The sequence below is a fragment of the Pelobates fuscus genome, chromosome 3 (assembly GCF_036172605.1).
Source record: "Pelobates fuscus isolate aPelFus1 chromosome 3, aPelFus1.pri, whole genome shotgun sequence".
NCBI lineage: Eukaryota > Metazoa > Chordata > Amphibia > Anura > Pelobatidae > Pelobates > Pelobates fuscus.
In genome coordinates this window covers 423289383-423312324 of record NC_086319.1, presented here as the reverse complement: position 1 = coordinate 423312324, position 22942 = coordinate 423289383, and the positions used below count along the sequence as shown (strand labels likewise).

General features: G+C 45.5%; 2 protein-coding genes across 2 annotated transcripts in view; both read right to left on the bottom strand.

Moving 5' to 3' along the window:
- LOC134603654 (thialysine N-epsilon-acetyltransferase-like) overlaps positions 1-22942 on the bottom strand; it is a 190054-nt gene that overhangs the window by 87206 nt on the left and 79906 nt on the right. The gene's annotated exons all lie outside the window — the stretch shown is intronic.
- LOC134603655 (thialysine N-epsilon-acetyltransferase-like) overlaps positions 527-22942 on the bottom strand; it is a 61477-nt gene continuing 39061 nt past the window's right edge. The window contains exons 2-4 of the mRNA XM_063449823.1: positions 1350-1451; positions 1191-1231; positions 527-945 (exon numbers count right to left, since the gene is read on the bottom strand). Of these exons, the coding sequence (XP_063305893.1) occupies positions 745-945; positions 1191-1231; positions 1350-1451 (344 nt within the window). The 3' untranslated portion in view covers positions 527-744. The remainder of the gene's footprint in view (positions 946-1190; positions 1232-1349; positions 1452-22942) is intronic.

The window sequence follows — 22942 nt, the reverse complement described above, 5'->3', positions numbered from 1 at the left end:
GAAACACATTACCGAAGGACCGGGGCTACCGAACTGCTTGGAAGTCCAGCGGTATTCGTGCCGTCGAGTAGCCGATTTTAGTTCCAGGCGCTCGACGACCAAATACCGCTGGGCTTAACAAAGGATCCAAGATGGCCGACCGCCGCGTGGTCGGTAGCCGAACGACGGCCACCCTGAATCCTCTTAATTGCCGATTGCAACAATGTTGCAATCCTTAATGGGCACCACACGACCTCTTGTGTGTGGTGTCCATTCGGTAGATTGTTCGTTTCACGAATGGTGTTGAAATTCACCGTTCGTGAAACGATTACATGAATGCTGGCGGTTTTCGTATGCCGGCAGCATATGAACATTAAGATTTCCCTTAACTATTGTACACAGAATACATGCGCTTGGTTCTTAAAGGCGTATACACATATGCATAACATTATAGACATAAAGGACAATGAACAGTGGCTGGATTTGCCACAATCATTTAGCACAATATATCAATAACGCATTGACAGACTCCTGAGTCACCGCAATAAATGCTTGGTCAAAGTAATTTTATTGTAACACTATAACACGGCTCAGAATGCAGTAGGACAGCTGGTAGCATCTCACCAAGGAGGACGTAGTTGGTCACGCTGTATTCCTCTACATTATATTTCTACAGCACCTGCTAAAGTCAGATTGTGATTGGCCAGATTCACACAAGCGCAGGCTTCATAAAGCTATTTCATTGCTGTGGAAATGGTGAAAGATTCATGGTTTGGCAGAATCCAGGCCTTGGACTGCGGGGTCTGTAGTGATTCGTCGCAGGGCATCCGGTGGGAATCGGAACATAAGCAATCCCTCTTCCTTAGATAGATTGAGAGCCCCTCGAGACATGTAGAAAGAGATGGCTGGACTATTCCAATCGAAGCATGACAACTGCAGGTGGTAACAGCCAAGATCCATGCAGGACTGAAGAACAAAGAGATAAATTAATAAAATGAGGACACGGCTGAGCTACCAGAACACCTTACTATAGAAGATCTTAGTTTTAAATAGAAGCTACAAAGAGCACCTTACAATAAGTAACCAGAAGTTCTCAGGACCAGCGACAGCAAATTTGGTTCAACTAAGTATCTGAAGATATTCCATCATCTGCTAGTGATCAGGAAGGTATCAGTACAAAGACTATGTTCTATAAAAGCTGCAGCACTTACCTTGGCAACCGCAACAAAGAGCGTTGAGCCAATCCCTGTACCTGTCACAAACAGGGGGTTTAGTTTAGATATTCATACAGTGCACCCGCGGGTCCTCTGTTCCCCAAGACTCTGCACTAGAACGGAGTCCTGTGTGACAATATAGCGCTCTATACTCACCTCTAAAGGCTGGCATGACGTATAGATCGTCCAGGTACAGTGCCCGACCCTTCCATGTGCTGTATATAAAGGAGGAGAGTGCGAACCCCACGATGGCAGGGCCTGGAACACACAGACATTCAAACTCGTTAGTATTTTATTAGTAGTCATCCTATACAGTATAAAACACAATCGCTTTGATTTGGGCCATGCCATTAAACCACATCGACATAAACACACAAATCGGCAAAGTTTAGACCAAAATAGCAAAAAAATAACAAAGGAGGATTTTTAGAACTTTGATCTAAAATGCATTTTATTTTCTGGTGAATTCCCAGTTTTTGTGAATAAATCTTTTTAAATAAATAAATCTGCTTTTTAGCTACTCTCCACCTCCTATTTTATTTAAAGGGACACTGCAATGGAAAATATAAATACAAATCACTGTTTCTTAGATATACTCCAAAAAACATGCATTTATTAATGATGTGTTTGGGGTTATATCTAAAACCGACGTCAGCTTTTAAAAATACTCCTCTCCGTCCCTGATGGACTTTCAGTAAATGGTGGAATAAACCAGATGCTTCTCAAATCAGAGCTTTTATAAAGTATCAAAAACAGGACAGGCTCCAGACGTTCCTCTGTGTGGCGTGTTCCTTTAAGCAGAGACCTAAATTTAATAACACAGCATTTTTATACCATGAGTCCCTACTCCCATAAGAAATGCACAGGAAGAAAGGAATATATATTTAAATAAACAAGAAATGTATTAAAACAAATCAAACAACAAATTTACATCATTTGTTATTTTTGTTCATGTTAGACACCTCACTTCTACCATCACTTGTCAAGTTGGTGACACAGAGTACCAATATAAACTCAGCTAGGACGGAGCTCCCTCTATCCCGAACGGCATGTGACAGTTACCTGATAGACCGGTCTGTAATACTGTGACTGTTAGCCGATAGACCGGTCTGCAATACCGTGACCGTTAGCTGATAGACCGGTCTGTAATACTGTGACCGTTAGCTGATAGACCGGTCTGTAATACTGTGACCGTTAGCCGATAGACCGGTCTGTAATACCGTGACCATTAGCCGATAGACCGGTCTGTAATACTGTGACCGTTAGCAGATAGACCGGTCTGTAATACCGTGACCGTTAGCCGATAGACCAGTCTGTCATACTGTGACCGTTAGCTGATAGATCGGTCTGTAATACTGTGACCGTTAGCCGATAGACCGGTCTGTAATACTGTGACCGTTAGCCGATAGACCGGTCTGTAATACTGTGACCGTTAGCTGATAGACCGGTCTGTAATACCGTGACCGTTAGCTGATAGACCGGTCTGTAATACTGTGACCGTTAGCTGATAGACCGGTCTGTAATACTGTGACCGTTAGCTGATAGACCGGTCTGTAATACTGTGACCGTTAGCTGATAGACCGGTCTGTCATACTGTGACCGTTAGCCGATAGACCGGTCTGTAATACTGTGACCGTTAGCCGATAGACCGGTCTGTAATACTGTGACCGTTAGCCGATAGACCGGTCTGTAATACTGTGACCGTTAGCCGATAGACCGTTCTGTAATACTGTGACCGTTAGCTGATAGACCGGTCTGTCATACTGTGACCGTTAGCTGATAGACCGGTCTGTAATACTGTGACCGTTAGCTGATAGACCGGTCTGTCATACTGTGACCGTTAGCCGATAGACCGGTCTGTAATACTGTGACCGTTAGCTGATAGACCGGTCTGTAATACTGTGACCGTTAGCTGATAGACCGGCCTGTAATACTGTGACCGTTAGCTGATAGACCGGTCTGTCATACTGTGACCGTTAGCTGATAGACCGGTCTGTAATACCGTGACCGTTAGCTGATAGACCGGTCTGTAATACCGTGACCGTTAGCTGATAGACCGGTCTGTAATACCGTGATCGTTAGCCGATAGACCGGTCTGTAATACCGTGACCGTTAGCTGATAGACCGGTCTGTCATACTGTGACCGTTAGCTGATAGACCGGTCTGTAATACTGTGACCGTTAGTTGATAGACCGGTCTGTAATACTGTGACCGTTAGCCCGGTCTGTAATACTGTGACCGTTAGTTGATAGACCGGTCTGTAATACCGTGACCGTTAGCCCGGTCTGTAATACTGTGACCGTTAGCTGATAGACCGGTCTGTAATACCGTGACCGTTAGCTGATAGACCGGTCTGTAATACCGTGACCGTTAGCCGATAGACCGGTCTGTAATACTGTGACCGTTAGCTGATAGACCGGTCTGTCATACTGTGACCGTTAGCCGATAGACCGGTCTGTAATACCGTGACCGTTAGCTGATAGACCGGTCTGTCATACTGTGACCGTTAGCTGATAGACCGGTCTGTAATACTGTGACCGTTAGTTGATAGACCGGTCTGTAATACTGTGACCGTTAGCCCGGTCTGTAATACTGTGACCGTTAGTTGATAGACCGGTCTGTAATACCGTGACCGTTAGCCCGGTCTGTAATACTGTGACCGTTAGCTGATAGACCGGTCTGTAATACCGTGATCGTTAGCCGATAGACCGGTCTGTAATACTGTGACCGTTAGCTGATAGACCGGTCTGTAATACTGTGACCGTTAGCTGATAGACCGGTCTGTAATACTGTGACCGTTAGCCGATAGACCGGTCTGTAATACTGTGACCGTTAGCTGATAGACCGGTCTGTAATACCGTGATCGTTAGCCGATAGACCGGTCTGTAATACTGTGACCGTTAGCTGATAGACCGGTCTGTAATACTGTGACCGTTAGCTGATAGACCGGTCTGTAATACTGTGACCGTTAGCCGATAGACCGGTCTGTAATACCGTGACCGTTAGCCCGGTCTGTAATACTGTGACCGTTAGCTGATAGACCGGTCTGTAATACCGTGACCGTTAGCCGATAGACCGGTCTGTAATACTGTGACCGTTAGGTGATAGACCGGTCTGTAATTCCGTGACCGGATTGTGACAAAACCCACTATTGTACCTTCCCCAGAGCTGTTCTCTTCCTCAGGTTCCTAGACTTCATTTATGCTTTCCCTGAATTTGGTATAATAAACTACCGAACACCCCCCCCCCCCCCCCCCCGGCTCATTAAGTACAAAGAAACCGCAGAATTACAGTGCCTTGCAAAAGTATTCACCCCCCTTGACTTTTTACCTATTTTGTTATATTACAGCCTTAAGTTCAATATTTTATTAATCTGAATTTTATGGGATGGATCAGAACACAATAGTCTGAGTTGGTGAAGTGAAATAAGAAAAATATATACATAAAAGTATTTTTTAGAAATAGAAAACAGAAAATTGGCATGTGCGTATGTATTCACCCCCTTTGTTATGAAGCCCATAAAAAGCTCTGGTGCAACCAATTACCTTCATAAGTCACATAATTAGTGAAATGATGTCCACCTGTGTGCAATCTAAGTGTCACATGATCTGTCATTACATATACACACCTTTTTGAAAGGCCCCAGAGGCGCACATCTAAGCAAGAGGCACCACTAACCAAACACTGCCATGAAGACCAAGGAACTCTCCAAACAAGTAAGGGACAATGTTGTTGAGAAGTACAAGTCAGGGTTAGGTTATAAAAAAATATCCAAATCTTTGATGATCCCCAGGAGCACCATCAAATCTATCATAACCAAATGGAAAGAACATGGCACAACAGCAAACCTGCCAAGAGACGGCCGCCCACCAAAACTAACGGACCGGCAAGGAGGGCTTTAATCAGAGAGGCAGCACAGAGACCTACGGTAACCCTGGAGGAGCTGCAGAGTTCCTCAGCAGAGACTGGAGTATCTGTACATAGTATAGAGAAAAGTGCAGACTCTTTCACCATATCACTCTGTGATATTATAATTTCACCAATATTGTATATAACACCAAGTGTCTCCAGTGAATAAAAAATTCAGAAACTTCCCTCTAAGTTGTGGATTTAAACCCGAAGATCTCCTCAAATCTTCCACAAATACATGAATACAAATATGGGTCAATCCAACTATAGGGAAATAAAAAAATAACATAGTGCAACTCCGTATGATATTTTTATATAATAGTGATATGTGCCAAATGGATCACTCACACTTTTTATACTTTGCGCACATCTTTCTACTTTTCATTCTGGATGCATTTTATTTTTTCTATGTAATTGAGGAAGACCATACATTGGAATTAGAAAACTGCCGGAGAGCCACATGGATTTCTGATACGCCCTGTTTTAACAGTCAAAGTGTGAGTGATCCATTTGGCACATATCACTATTATAAGAATATCATACGGAGTTGCACTATGTTATTTTTTATTTCCCTATAGTTGGATTGACACATATTTGTATTCATGTATCTGTACATAGGACGACAATAAGCCATACGCTCCATAGAGTTGGTCTTTATGGCAGAGTGGGCAGAAGAAAGCCATTACTTTCAGCAAAAACACAAAATGGCACGTTTTGAGTTTGCGAAAAGGCATGTGCGAGACTTCCAAAATGTATGGAGGAAGGTGCTCTGGTCTGATGAGACTAAAATTTAACTTTTTGGCCATCAAAGAAAATGTCTGCTGCAAACCCAACACATCACATCACCCAAAGAACATCATCCCCACAGTGAAACATGGTGGTGGCAGCATCATGCTGTTGGGATGTTTTTCAGCAGCCGGGACTAGGAAACTGGTCAGAGTTGAGGGAAAGATGGATGGTGCTAAATACAGGGATATTCTTGAGCAAAACTTGTACCACTCTGTGCGTGATTTAAGGCTAGGACGGAGGTTCACCTTCCAGCAGGTTTGACCCTAAACACACTGCTAAAGCAACACTTGAGTGGTTTGAGGGGAAACATGTAAATGTGTTGGAATGGCCTAGTCAAGGCCTAGACCTCAATCCAATAGAAAATCTGTGGTCAGACTTAAAGATTGCTGTTCACAAGCGCAAACCATCCAACTTCAAGGAGCTGGAGCAGTTTTGCAAGGAGGAATGGGCAAATATCCCAGTGGTAAGATGTGGCAAGCTCATAGAGACTTATCAAAAGCCACTTGGAGCTGTAATTGCCACAAAAGGTGGCTCTACAAAGTATTGACTTTAGGCGGGTGAATAATTATGCATATTGACTTTTTCTGTTATTTTGTCCTATTTGTTGTTTGCTTCACAATAATAAAAAACAAATCTTCAAAGTTGTGGGCATGTTCTGTAAATCCTCAAACAATCCATGTTAATTCCAGGTTGTGAGGCAACAAAAACACGAAAAATTACAAGGGGGTGAATACTTTTGCAAGGCACTGTAAGTGCTCTCTCTGTGTGGCCGTTGTTCGTATTACCGAACGCCACGTGGTGGAGAAACTGTCATCTTGTTGCACGAACGCAGACAGCGGGACTTGGTCATCGAGTGTCTGGAACTATAAGACGGACACTCGACGTCCCGAATATCGCTGAAATCGTACGAATGCCTGCTTCTTTCCTCAAGTTAGGAGAGCGCTGTTCGGTAGGTTTGTTCATATAGACCAAACAAACAAATGCTACCTATGAGCCAGGGGAACAGTTCGCTTTTTTGTGCATTGTGGAACTCCCTGTGGGTTCCAATTGGAGAAGGCACTATTGTACCAGGTGACCGGAGGAACCGGGGTGGGAGCGAGCCAAGTGGCCAAGAGACAGTTAGTAGTACCCCGGAAATACCAGGCTGAGCTACTAAGGATCTGCCACGATATTCCCCTAGCTGGCCACTTGGGTATCAGAAACACTAAGGATCGTTTGACACCGGCGTTTTTTTTGCCTGAAATCACTTGGGACTTACAGCAATATTGTAATGCTTGCGATGTCTGTCAAAGGATAGGGAAGAGGGGTGACCACCCTAGGGCTAAACTTAGACCCCTACCTTTTTCCAGACCAGATTCTCCCCCTTTGAACTATTATATGGGAGGAGAGTCCGGGGACCCTTGGACCTTATACAGGAACACTGGGAGGGAGATATGATAGAAGCAAGTACCCCTATCGTGCCCTATGTCCTGGAGCTGCGGGACCAGCTGCTGGCTCTAACTGAGTCAGTTCGAGAGAACTTGCGGGCGGCCCAGCAACACCAGAAACATTGGTATGACCCGGGAGCTAGAGACCGCATCTTAAAACCAGGGCAAAATGTGTTTGTACTGAGACCCACTAAAGCCGACAAGCTCCAAGCCGCTTGGCTGGGTCCCTTTAAAATAGTCAAAAGAATCAGTGACATGACCTATATAGTCGTGTCACTGATGAAAGGATCAGAAAGTCCTTTCATGTGAACATGCTGAAGCCTTATCTGGAAAGGACAGAGAATGTGTCTGCCGTTTGCACTCCTGCATTTAAAGACAGTGAAGGACTTCCTTTGCCCGATATCCTTCCCACCACCCCAGTGGGAGTAGAGCAAGTCAGTTTAGGAGGCGACTTAAGCACCTCTGAGAGCTAACAAGCCTACCAACTGCTAAGAAAATTTCGGCAATATGTTTTCTGCCCTACCAGGGTGTACGACGTTGGCGGTCCACCGAGTTGCGACTTCAGGTCAGGCACCTTTCCGGCAGCAACCATATTGCATCCCCAAAGCCAGTAGAGAATGCACAAAGAGATTCAAGACATAATAGAGTTAGGGGTCATAGAACCCTTCCAGAGTCCTTGGGCTTTCCCGGTGGTTCTGGATGGTACAATCCGCTTTTGCATTGATTACCGCAAGCTCAACGATCGGTCAGTTTCCGACGCCTACCCTATGCCCCCAATAGACAAGCTATTGGATCGGATGGCAGGAGGGAATTATTTGACCACTATAGACCTGTGCAAAGGGTATTGGAAAATCCCCTTGGAGCCTGACGCTGCGCCTAAGTCGGCATTCGTCACCCCATTAGGCTTGTACCAGTTCAAGATTATGCCATTTGGGATGAAGAATGCCCCCGCCACTTTTCAGAGGATGGCGGATCGGCTCTTAGAGGGAATTCAGGACTAATTCCTACCTGGATAATATTGCTATCTTCAGCCGCACATGGAAAGCCCACCTGGAACACATATCTGTAGTGCTCAAAAGAATTTGAGCCGCTGGTCTAACGCTCAAATACGAAAAATGCCATGTAGAGATGGCGGAAGTCCAGTACCTGGGGCACAGTGTGGGCTCCGAGAAGCAGCGGCCCGAGCAAGCCAAAATTGAAGCCATAACCCAATGGCAACAACCCAGTAGTAAAACGCAAGTAATGGCGTTCTTAGGCACGGCCGGATATTAGCAATGGTTTGTACAGGATTACAGCGCCATAGCTAAGCCCCCTCACCAGAAAGTCCTTACCCAGGCAGGTTTTATGGTCCCCAAAATGTAGGGACTCCTTCTAGAAGCAGAAAGTGTCCCTGAGCGAGGCACCTGTATTAGCTGCACCAGGCCAAACTAAAAGATTTCTCATTCCTACAGATGCCTCAATGTTTGGACTGGGAGCACCCGGTGACCTACCTGAGTAATACGTTATTACCTCGTGAAGTCAGTTATGCTACTGTGGAGAAGGAGTGCCTAGCCTTAGTTTGGGCACTAAAGAAACTACAGCCTTACTTGTGTGGGCGCTCTTTACCGTCATGACCAACCCCAACCCCTTAATATGGCTTAACCGAGTGGCCGGAGATAACCCCAGGCTGTTAAGATGGAGCTTGGCACTGCAGCCCTACAACTTTACCATGCAATACCTACCAGGAAAGCAGAATGCCAATGCCAATAGGTTGTCCCAGCAGACCGAACTGGAAAAATAGCGATCACTTGCCCGGATATCCCCAAGCCAACCCGTTAGGGTCTAGGCGGGTATGCCGTCCCATGGATCTGGGGGGGTGCTATGTGACAAAACCCACTATTTTGCCTTCCGATTCTCTTACTCAGTTCACTGACGGGTTCCTAGACTTCATTTATGCTTTCCCCGCATTCGGTATAATAAACTACCGAACACCGAACATCCCCCGGCTCATTAAGTACAAAAAAAAAGTAGAATTAAGTGCTCTCTCCGTGCCATCTTGTCGCACAAACGCAGGCAGCAGGACTTGGTCATCGAGTGTCTGGAACTCTAAGACGGACACTGGACGGCCCAAACAGTGGTGAAATCGTACGAACGACTGTTTCTTTCCGCGACAAGCCAGGAGAGCGCTACCTCGAAGCCTATGTGTGACAGACCACCCTGTCACCGGATTATTAAAGCTCTTTTTATTTTCTGGTTCATTCGGTATACTGTGTTCGCCTAAAATGTTACATAAAAACATAGAATGTGATGGCAGATAAGAACCATTCGGCCCATCTAGTCTGCCCAATTTTCTAAATACTTTCATTAGTCCCTGGCCTTATCTTATAGTTAGGATAGACTTATGCCTATCCCACGCATGCTTAAACTCCTTTTCTGTGTTAACCTCTACCACTTCAGCTGGAAGGCTATTCCATGCATCCACTACCCTCTCAGTAAAGTAATACTTCCTGATATTTTTAAGCCTTTGCCCCTCTAATTTAAGACTATGTTCTCTTGTTGTGGTAGTTTTTCTTATTTTAAATAGTCTCCTCCTTTACTGTGTTGATTCCCTTTATGTATTTAAATGTTTCTATCATATCCCCCCTGTCTCGTCTTTCCTCCAAGCTATACATGTTAAGATCCTTTAACCTTTCCTGGTAAGTTTTATCCTGCAATCCATGAACCAGTTTAGTAGCCCTTCTCTGAACTCTCTCTCAGGTATCAATATCCTTCTGAAGATACGGTCTCCAGTACTGCGTACAATACTCCAAGTGATGTCTCACCAGTGTTCTGTACAATGGCATGAGCAATTCCCTCTTTCTACTGCTAATACCTCTCCCTATACAACCAAGCATTATGCTAGCATTTCCTGCTGCTCTATTACATTGTCTGCCTACCTTTAAGTCATCAGAAATAATCACCCCTAAATCCATTTCCTCAGATGTTGAGGTTAGGATTCTATCAAATATTCTGTACTCTGCCCTTGGGTTTTTACGTCCAAGATGCATTATCTTGCACTTATCCACATTAAATGTCAGTTGCCACAACTCTGACCATTTTTCTAGTTTACCTAAATCATTAGCCATTTGGCTTATCCCTCCTGGAACATCAACCCTGTTACATATCTTAGTATCATCAGCAAAAAGACATACCTTACCATCAAGACCTTCTGCAATATCACTAATAAAAATAATAAAGAGAATGGGTCCAAGTACAGATCCCTGAGGTAGCCCCACGAGTGACAAGCCCAATCTTCGAATATACTCCATTGACTACAACCCTCTGTTGCCTGTCACTCAGCCACTGCCTTACCCATTCAACAATATTGGAACCCAAACTTCAAGATTGCAGTTTATTGATAAGCCTTCTATGTGCAACAGTGCCAAAAGCCTAGATGTTCAACAATCCTGTCCTTTAACATGGTTTCCATCACTTTCCCCACTGCTGAAGTAAGGCTTACTGGCCTATAGTTGCCCGACTCCTCCCTATTACCTTTCTTGTGAATGGGAACAACATATGCTTGTACTGTTCGAATACTGAACAAAACCACTAACTACCAGACCACACGTATGTTGCTTCGTAACCTCCATCACCCCTGTCAACACCTCATTAACACTTGTAACCGCAGCATTCTAAACGGTTCGCAGAGTGGTCGCCGTTTGCATGTACGAACACATGGCGGTCATCTAGTGCCACGAACACAGGCAGCGGTGTTTGGTCGTTGAGTGCATGGAACTTAAATCGTACACTTGACTGCCCAGACACCGCTGAACTTTCATTCCTGCCTGCGTTCTTCTATTTTTATCTGAAAGGTACACTGTTCGGTTGAATAATACTCCCGAATGAGGGCCACATAAACAGCATACGGACTAAGACCTACGTTCATTATTATGTTTGTTTTTATACCCCCGAAAGAGACCGACCGCTCATCCTGATTCCATGGAACTATTTTGGGCAGGAGCCTCGTGTGCAGTAGGTCAGAACTTTGGTGGTGGTGTTTGGGCTGCATTCGTGGGATCTAAGCGATATTTGGACAACTTGGGCGCTCAGATGTGGGCTATCCAGGGAAGTAATATTTGTAGGGGTTATCATGTATTTAATATGTGTTTTTATGTATTTTCAGATTTTGTGTAATTATTGCATAGTCATGGTGACACTGCAATTTGGAGACATTGTGTGGGTGTGTTTATGAGAGTGTCCTGGGCGTGTTTAATGTGTCTCTGTACTGTATAAAAGTAGACCGTTGAGCCTGGATTAAACAGATTCGTTTCTGGATCCAACTCCAAGTGGGTAGACCTCTCCTCCAGAGAGTATAGCAGGTATAGCCAATATAACTGTTCCCCCCACACATGAGCCGAGACTTAATGCTGGGAGTAGACTGTTTAATCCAGGCCAACACTCACAGTTTATACACACACATGTTAAACCCCCAACAGTCTCATTTACATTCAATAGGGTACATAGAGCACTATAGTTCAAGGACGGGTGGGGTCAGACAATAGCAAGGGCTGATGGGAGATTGAGGAGGGACAAAGCAGCCAGTTTAAACTGGCCTGGCAGTGTCCATGGGTCACTCAATAGAACATAGCAAGTGTACATTCCCCGTGGGCGAGCCAAGGGTTCAGGCATAAATACAATTCTCAAAGAACATAAAACATGTCAACAAAATACAATACATGCCCATACATTATAATACCAACAGTACTTGCCGTCCATTGAGGGATTTTATCATTAAGGACAGACATTTAGGCGATACCAGTAGCCCAATCTAATCAAGAATTAAGTTTGCGTTTGAGCTACCTTGTTCAACCGTATAATCATGCCTGGAGAAAATAAATAATAAAAACCACTTTCGGAGGCGGAGCCCTGGGAAGGGCTATAAAAATGAACACAAATTAAAGTGAGACTGAAAAAGCGAGAAAATCTAGAGATGAGGAAAAGATAAGACGAAATGAAGTGGAAAAAGGAGAAGGAAGAGAAGGATGGGAAGGGAGGCGGAGGAGGGGGGGGGAGTGAGGGCGCGGAAACCCCGCCACATCGATGTGGGAGCCATGTCCCGCTCCAGGAGGGATCCCCTCTAAATCTGGACATATACCCCAATAAAAGGCCCTGTCAGTCCCCGTTTGAGCCCACTAAACTGTTGTCCCATGGTTCCCAAAGTTTTTGAAACGTCGCAATTGTCCCTCTCACTATTGCTGTCAAGTCGTCCATGATTCTACATTCTCTAATCCTAGATATTACCCCAGAGAATTCTGGGCCCTCTGGTGAGAGTCATGCAGTCGCTATAGCACGGCTTGCGCTCAGAGTTATCTTATGCATTAATTTCTGTTATCTCCTAGTCAATCCGTCTAGAGATCTATTTAACAGGTATATCCATGGGTCCATGTCCAGAGGCCTGTTGAACGTCTGTCTCAAAAGACCCTCCACGGACCTCCAGAAGCTACTTCTCTTCGGGCAGTCCCACCACATGTGGATATATGTGCCTCGGAATCCACAGCCCCGCCAACAGTCGTCAGTAGTCAATTTGTGCATTCAATATAATTTAACTGGCGTGGTATACCACCGAAGCATAGTTTTCCATGCTTGCTCCTGAAGAGTGGCACAGATTGAAACAGAGGCATTTGCCTCCCATATCTCCTGCCACTTAACTCCCTCTAAGACTTCCCTGAGATCCGTTTCCCATTGATCAGTATAAGTCAGACTTCCCCATTCTCCATTTTCTGTACTCAGATGAGCGTATAAAAGCGTGACCATACCTTTAGGGGCTGCTCCATCCATACAGAGCCTTTAATAAAAGGTCAGTTTTCCCAAGACTGCTGTTTTAATTTGAGGTCTTCTAGCAAAGTCGTGGATCTGCACATATCGGAAAAAATCCGCAGGAGTTAATGGAAGCCTTGTTGGCTCCATTCCGATATAGCTGATGGAGGCGCTGGAGCAGGGGTGTATTAGCCGCGAGGCAAACAAGGCATTTGCCTTGGGCGGCATTTTCCAGGGGGCGGCCAAAAAAGCCACCCCAAATGCCCAAGGCAAATGTCTTGTTAGCCTTGCGGCTAACAGACATGCCGGCGGGCGGCGCTGGTGGGTGGCTGGCGTGAATGCACTTCCTCTGAGCTGTCTGCTCAGCTCCCTCGCGTGCCGCAGAGTGAGGCTGGGAGCCGGAATATGACGTCATATTCCGGCTCCGCTTCCCAGCCTCACTCTGCGATGCGCGAGGGAGCTGAGCAGACAGCTCAGAGGAAGTGTTCCCTCGCCAGCCTGCCGCCCGCCAATGCCACCTGCCCAGCAGCCACTGGACCAAGAGAACCCCCCCCCCCAGCATTTCCAAAGGTAAGGAGGCTCGGGGGGTTACATTTAAAAAAAAATATGTGTTAAAAATGTGAGTGTGTGTGTATGCTAGTGTGTATGTGTGTCTGTTAGTGTGTGTGTCTGCTAGTGTGTGTATGTCTGTTAGTGTGTGTGTATGTATGTCTGTTAGTGTGTGTGTATGTATGTCTGTTAGTGTGTGTGTATGTATGTCTGTTAGTGTGTGTGTATGTATGTCTGTTAGTGTGTGTGTATGTATGTCTGTTAGTGTGTGTGTATGTATGTCTGTTAGTGTGTGTGTCTGTTAGTGAGTGTATGTATGTCTGTTAGTGTGTGTGTGTGTGTGTGTGTGTGTGTGTCTGTTAGTGTGTGTATGTGTGTCTGTTAGTGTGTGTGTCTGTTAGCGAGTGTGTGTTTCTGTTAGCGAGTGTATGCATATCTGTCAGCGAATGTGTGTGTGTGTATTTAGAAGGTCGGGGAAGGGTTGGGTGGGGGTGGCGGGGGAAGGGTTGGGAGGGGTGGCGCGGGCGGGAGGGGGGCGCCTGAGTTTTGTCCTGCCTAGGGCAGCACAAAACCAGGATACACCACTGCATTGGAGTCCGGTCTTTTCTATATTACTAAATTCTCTGGGTGCCATGTCAGGGAGAAATTCTCTGTTTCTAAGGATTGGAGTCATAGGAGAGGGAGACGCTGCTAGCCCATATTCGGTATTGCAAGCGTCCCAAATTCGGAGTGAATTGAGTATGGCAAGACATGTAATCCGTATCGCAGGTCTATGTTCCTTGGGAACCCACATCGTAAACTGGGGGACATCAACCCCCACCATCATAGACTCTATATCCACCCACCGTCTCTCTTCCGGCGGGGAGTGCCACATGGCCACCTGCGTCAATTGAGCCGCGAGATAGTAGAAGTATAGGTTCGGGAGGCCTAACCCTCCCTGTCTTTACGTCTATATAGTACTCGTCTGGAGATTCTATGCCTCTTATTTTGCCAAATAAAGTACCCCATTGATCTTTGCAGAGGGATCAATTGAGTTTTTGTGACACGGATGGGTAACGCTTGAAACAAGAATAGTATACGTGGAAGTATGTTCATCTTCACAGAATTGATCCGGCCTATCCAAGAGATAGAAAAAAACAAACAAACAATACAAAGTATTCACCCGTTACAATTATGTGGAACAAGACACACAGGCAGTATTTGTAATAAAATACCAAAACGATTCTCGGCTGTAGATAAAATAGGACTCCTCCCAGTCCTCACTGTACAATATATAAAAACAAAATCTACAGAAAAGAGAATAGAAACTCATAGAGTAGTATAGTCAATATGCATTGATACACCAGTATTACAGGTTACACTCACAAAATTAAATTGATAGTAGGCGTATCTCAATAGTGTAGGATGATATGAGGTCCCCAACACGAGAGCATGGGCATGTAGGAGGAAAGATAAAAGAAACCAAAAATAAGTGCAGATGATAAAAACTTTTGTCTTGCGCTGTAATAAATTACACTTACAAAAATTTAGTGATATACAAGCGTATCACAAGATGTATTCCTCCACCATCCTCCTCCAATCGTATAAGTAGGGAGATGAAGAATATAAGGAATATAATTTCAAGCTTAAAATCTATTTATTAAAGCCAAAATTAAAATAGCAAACAGTAACAAAATAAAATTAATAATCTAATACACTCTCACTACAAAAGCCCAACCCTACGCGTTTCGTCAGTTTCAACTGGGCTTCCTCAGGGGTAATAACTCTCCCGTACAGTGTGACCCTTCCTTCCTCCGGCGTCGTTTTAAATCACCGGGTGAGGCTCCCGCCTTCCCCAACCAACTATCGTCAGCGGGGAAATCAGCTGTGCTTCATCCGTAGAAAAAGCGTTCCAAGCCTCGTTTTCATGTGCCATCCTTCCTTCTGCGCATGTGCACAGAACGGCATATTTCTTTCATCACCGGGAGATCAAAAATGAAACTTAGTGCACCGTGTAGAGTCCTCATATCTCATTTTGTAATGTCCCAACGTAGTAGATCCAAAAAACGGAACACACATAGATAAAAAAAAGATGTATATTACACATATTGAATTTCTATTGTTACAAAATGCAGAACGTGCTTCCACTGTCCCAACTGAATTATCATATGTCTAAAAGATCACACAAGTGACTTCAAGAATTAAGAAATTAATACATAGCTTCATATCACATAGTAAATATCAGAACTAATACAAATATTTTCTAAATATTATCTAAAAGACCACCCAAAAGTCTAAGTTCAAATCTTAAAGGAGACCTCAGCAAATTGATCTTAAAAGGTAAACTCTAAACTCCTCTAAATGGAAAGAGAGACCCTATAGGAATTAAAAATATATTAAGAAATATAAAAAAGATATAGGGTGGCCTGACTGCACATGTGAGCGTATGTGCAGAAACGGAGCTCTCCCGGTCCGCGGCAATAAACCGACTTTAACAGCCAGTTAAACCCTAGAAAACGGGCGTACAGAAACACCCAGCCATAGGTGAACATCCAGCACAGATGGCATCGAAAAAATTTAAGCAAAAAACCCTAAATTTACACCTGGAACGGCCCCAAACCGCGGAGCCGAAAATCCAAGATGGCGCCGACGGTCGGCACTCTCCTACCCACGGCTCTGAAACAGGAGAATATCAACCTGCGCCTGACAGCCCAGCGACAAACGCCTCAATCAGGCTAATCATGCAGGAGCTGCAAACTTCATTCAAAGCTGACATCCAAAAAATGACTGCGGACATCAAAGCTGACATCCACAGCATAGGGGAACGCACTGCCTCCTTGGAGGACAGGACTGAAGAATTGGTGGACGCACACAATGTGATGGCTGAGGCCTACACTGAACTTGAACGCAAGCTTAAGTTTCTGGAAGACAAGATGGCCGACCAAGAGGACAGAAGCAGGCGGAATAACATCCGTATAAGGGGTATACCTGAGGCCATAACCTACCCAGGTATGTTAAAGACCTGTTTAAAATCCTGATCCCGTCACTGTCGGAGTGTGACCTCATACTTGACAGAACTCACAGACTTCCCAAGCCTAAACATCTCCCACCTGAAACTGCAAGAGACACAATCACTAGAGTGCATCACTTCACTGTCAAAGACAGGATCATGCAGACCTCTAGGACCGCGAACAAGTGGCCGGAACAGTACAGAGATATCAAACTGTTTACAGATCTCTCTGCAGCGACTATGACCAAAAGGCGCACGTTTGCACCAATAACAGAAGCGCTGAGGAGCGCAAATATTCCTTACAAATGGGGTTTCCCCACAAAACTGCTCGTTAAAAGGAATGGCATCGACAGACCCATCATGACTCCTGAGGACGGCAAAAAGGCGCTACAAGACTGGGAAGTACCCTTCCTAACCACCAGCCCCAAGAAGAAACAAGCCCCAGCCCAAACACCTAAGACACTGCAGAAGGACTGGTCGCGAGTGTCTAGAGCCTCCCAAGCACGCACAGATCCCGGAGAGGCGCCGACCTGAGAACATCCGACTACTGCCAGGTCGCCCTTTATTAAGGACTTTGAATACAGGTTTATACCGTTCATGTGTTATGTTTATGTTATAATACTTGTAGCGGAACGCAGTAAGCCTGTCCTGCAATATGCCTGTGTGACTATATTCGTTATAATTTTGCCTATGTTGAATTGCTATTCGTCTATTTAAAGTGTGAATTGTATGTTATTCGGTAGTTTCCATCCGTACTATATGCTTATGGAAACTACCGAACGGAGGGACCACCCCGGAGAGAAGTGTGCCAGCAATTAAGGTTCACATTCTTTCCAAACCGCAAGTTAACCGGCTCATTAACATTGTATCTGGGTGGCCGCCATTCGGCATGCGTACACGTGGCGGCGGCCATCTTACGCATGAAAATCTCAGCGGTGTTTTGTCGTCGAGTGTCTGGAACTCAAATCGGACACTCAAACAACCAAACACCGCTGAGACCTCCAGAGCTCCGTAACTGCCGAACGGAGAGACCTAACGAATCCCCATTCGGTAGTTACAAAGTACCGAATGAGGGAATCACTATCTAGGTGAATTAAAGTATGGATGGCAATTATAAATGTCTGTTTTAACTGCCGAACGGAGACCGACCGCAGGGCCCATTCTCATGGAACCCTTTTCGGATACCAACTCGTGTGCGGTCGGTCAAATTTCACCTTCCTGTAACTGCCGAACCACTGGTCCGATCTGGGTGAATTTTGGATATTATATTCACCCAGATCAGGGCTACCTAGCGGTACCCTAATATTAAGGATATGTGATGGTTTAGGGGTACATCCAAGTTCGGGGTAAAGTACTGTACAAGTTAAGGGGATTATGACTCACTCTGAAGGGAGGAGATGTGTGGGAGGTAACAAGCACTGCATTGGTTACTGTCATAATTACTGTAGTTCCCTCCCTTGCATGGGAGCAGGCTTTATAAGAAACCTTGGAATAAACGATTGTCAGTTCTACTCCTGAAACTGTGTGTCGTCCAGTTATTGGGAGTGCTGTGGGGATTTTTGCTGTACCTTTTTACCTGCTGGGAACTCTGCTGTGGATTTACTAATGACTTGTTCCTGAGCCTTCCTTGGATCTAAAGTGGAGAATAGCTGCGAGAAATCAGCTCTCCGCTACAATACTGTTCACCTATGTCACCCTACCAGGGTTTAACTGAAGGCCATAAGCCTAGCCGCTACGGGTGAGTAACACCCGGATGCACCATGCTCTGCGTTAAGATATTATAGATCTCTCACGCACCGAGACCTTAGTGTTACACCTCGTGTGGTACACCCCCAAGGCCTTAGTAGCCTTTCGTCTCCGTTGCCTTAGGCAACCACATGTCACCGGAATGTGACTTTCGGAATGATGTATATAGTTTAACCCCCTGTTCTGCTTTCCATCCCTATCCCACCCCCCCGATGAGAGTATCGTGCAGACATAACCTAACTCCTGCACAACATTGCAAATCGCCCAAACCTATCAGGGCTACAAAAAACGTGAATACCCCTCAGCATAGCCTGGGCGAGAGGTCGACAGAGGTCGCAGCACGCCACGCACTGGTTAGATGGTGATTAAAATAATGTCCCTCAATACTAAAGGGCTTAACTCCCCAAATAAGCGGCGCCTGGCCATTCAAGAGGCAAGGAGGAGTGGAGCCCAAGTGGCATTTTTCCAAGAGACCCATTTTAAATGGGGCTCTAGACCCAAATTCACCTCCAAGTGGTACCCGCACGATTTCCACTCCTGCTACTCGGCCAAAAAAAGTGGAGTCTCCATAGTGATTGGCAAAGATGTGGTGTTCTCCTTGGTTAGAAAGATTAGTGACAAGAAAGGTCGTTATCTAATTATACAATGTATGTTGAACAATGCTCCATATACTCTCATTAATGTGTATAGCCCCAACGGTAACCAAAATTAATTTTTGTTAAGGATTTTAGCGCTGACTGATATGTATAAACATGGGGAGGTGATCATTGGAGGCGACACAAATTTTTTATTAGATAGTACCCTGGACTCCTCATCGACAGCTCAAGTCAAAAGTTGCACACTCAAACACAGGCACGCACTTACAACAAAGATATGTTCCACGCTAGCCGCAGCACGCATAGTAGACCCGTGGCGTATTCTACACCCAACAGATATAGACCACACTTGCTACACGGCAGCCCACAACAGCTATTCCCGGATAGATAGATTCCTTATTTCTTCTATGTCAATGGCCCGGATAGAGGGAGCCACAATTGGAGTAATGACATGGTCGGATCATGCCCCCATCACACTCAGCATTAGCGAGACGTTCTCCAACAGGGGCTCAGGCTCCTGGAGACTCAATGAGTCCCTCCTAACAGACCCATCGGTGGTGTCCCAAATAACACAAGATCTACAACACTATATCACCGAAAACAAAACCGATGAATCCTCAATTGAAAATATCTGGTTAGCACATAAAGCGGTCATAAGAGGCAGTTTCATAAAACATGCTAGCCATGCCAAAAAACAGAGAATAGCTGAATACACCAACCTCTTAGAAAATATCCGCACTCTAACTCACCATAACAAAAGGGACCCAAACCCCGCCACTAAATCAGAACTTCTGGCCCTACATAACAAGCTAAACACCATCGAACTGGCCAAAACAACATACACACTTAGGAAGCTTAAACACAATTTTTTTATGAGTGGCAACAAAGCTGGGGCTATTTTGGCGTCGCAGCTAAAGAGAAGAACTGTCGCCTCCAGGATCGCCTTCCTCCATGATTCTAAGGGTATGAAAATAACAAACCCCCAGACTATCGTAGATCAGTATGGTGAACTATATAACCTGAAACATGACCCCAACGTCGCTAAGCCGACACCAGATACAATAGACGGTTTTCTATCCTCACTCCAACTACCTAAACTGACAGAAGAAGACCTTATACCCCTAACACGTCCCTTCTCCTTGGACAAATCGCTTGGACAAATCGCTTGGACAAAAGCGATTTCCCGACTCCCAGCACATAAATCACCAGGCCCAGATGGCCTCACAAACGAATATTATAAGACATTTTCTCCTACCATAGCACCACTACTCCTCCAACTAGTCAATGAATGCGCCACTAAAGGTGCGCTTCCTGACGAAATGCTCTTAGCACACATCTCCACTCTCCCCAAACCCGGCAAACCTCCCACACATTGCAAAAACTACCGACCCATCTCCCTCCTAAATGGGGATGCCAAATTGTATGCAAAACTGATCAGCAACCGACTAGCCCCCCTCCTCCATAAAATAATTCATAATGACCAGTCAGGGTTCATCCAGGGCCGACAGGGCTCAGACAATACCAAAAAAATTCTGAATATGATCTCGACGTTAGAGTCCAGAAAATCACCAGGCCTCCTTCTCGCGTTAGACGTGGAGAAGGCCTTTGATCGCCTCAACTGGACCTACATGGCCAAAGTTCTAACACACTTTAACTTCCCGGCGCCCATTGTCACTAGCATTATGGCCCTATACCACCGCCCAGCAGCGAAAGTCTCACACGGGGGATTCCTATCCACTGCTTTCCCCATCACAAATGGTACCCGACAAGGTTGTCCTCTGTCACCCCTTCTATACATACTCGCACTAGAGCCCCTAGCCCAGAAGATCCGATCTCACCCAGAAATAATAGGAGTCGATATCCACAATAAACCGTACAGCTTAGCCCTGTTCGCCGACGATATATTTATAGCACTGTCGGACCCAAACCGCTCCCTCACCCCATTGTTAGACCTCCTACATCACTTTGGAGACATATCCTACTACCGCCTCAACCAGGATAAGACCCAAGCCTTACCAATAAACCTACCCAAACCTCTGCTGACCTCGCTCCAAATTTCCCACCAGTTTGATTGGAAGTCAACTTCAATTACGTACTTAGGAGTAAAAATAGCCGCCTCAATCTCCACTACCTCACATTTGAATTATAAACCTCTACTGACGTTATGTAAGGTAGAAATGGGCAGATGGAAACACACTAATATCTCATGGTTAGGGAGAATTAACACGTACAAGATGATGATCCTCCCACGTATCCTGTACATCTTTCGTATGATACCACTGGGGATTACCCCCCAATTCTGTAAAGCCCTACAAAAACTATGTGGCACCTACATATGGAACGGGAAAAAAACAAGGGTATCATTGGGGCTTCTCCAAACAGCACCACGACTTGGAGGAGTGGGACTCCCAAACCTACAACTATACCATAAAGCCGCGATGCTTTCTGCAGGCGTGCTCTTACATGCGCACCCAGGTACGCTACAATGGGTGGACATGGAGAGGGCACAATTCACAGATGCATCCCTAATAGAACACCTATGGACACCGAGGAAATTTAGGGCCAAACGCACCGACCTGTTCCCGACCACGCAAATTACAATATCCACATGGGATACATTTATGGACCAGGTGGGCCACAGAGACAGATTGCATCCCAAATCCCCACTCTCCATCTTACGAGCTATAGTGCCCAACATCCCCCTAAAAGTATGGAACACAGCAGGTATCACAACACTGTCACAGCTTATGGACACTAAGGGTACAATCCCATTTCCAACCCTCCAGCAACAGTGGCAACTCCCGAACAAGGCTATATTCTCCTATTTCCAAATCAAAAGTGCACTACAAGCACACACGCTCCCACTACATACCGCACCAAGCATTACCAAAATTACCCCTTCCATACTTCTGAGTAGGTGCTGGACGGCACCCACGAAACCCAAAACACTCACGCTGTGCTACAAAGCTTGGCAAGAACTATACTCTACCACATCACATCCCTACAAAACTCACTGGGAGACAGACTGTGGGACAACACTGACAGACCAAGACTGGCTTCGAGCCCTCAATGGCCTCTCCAAATGGACAAAGTGCTATACGCACATTGAAGCCCACAGAAAACTCCTATACCGATGGTACATGACCCCTCAGAGGCTCCACCGCATATACCCCAACACATCGCACAATTGCTGGAGGTGCAATGACAATGTGGGTACTCTGGAGCACCTGTGGTGGTCGTGTAGCGATATCCGGCCTCTTTGGACCGCGGTATCAACAACACTGGACCAACTGCAGATCCCCAAATTTCACCTGACAAAAATCTCCTGTCTCCTACTAATACTCCCTGACAACCTCTCCATCCCACAAAAACAAATCACAGCCCTCACTATATTAGCAGCAAGAAATCTGCTGACGCATAATTGGAAATCTCAGACCTGCCCATCTTTGGCCCAACTCCAGAATAGACTCTCCCAATACAAGACATATGAGAGAATGGCAATTATGTCTCCACAAAAGAAATTAGCATTTGACACGGGATGGGGTCAATGGGAAGGGGAGCCAAACGACACAAGTGGGATCTCTGGACCCGATACCCGCGATGACACTAACACGAAGACACAACCAACCATCTCCCCAGGTCCTCCAGCATGCCCCAAGTAAATTGAGCCCATACTAACTGAAGAATTGTAATCACGCAGCGCATAGAAAACTAGGCGCAAGGTATTCTTAAGGTACTCTCAAGCCCCCCCCAACTAATCCACTACCTCTTATATGATCTCCCCCACCCTTCCCATCCCTACTACGCCTCCTACCCTGATTCATATTTCAGCTCTAACTCGTCCACTCCACAAAGCGATGACATGCAAGCACAGAACCGTGACCTAGTCACGTGAACAATAGATCCGCTAAACTATAATGTATCAATGTGGTAACCACCTCTAAGTGTCAACCTTTGTTCCAACGACAA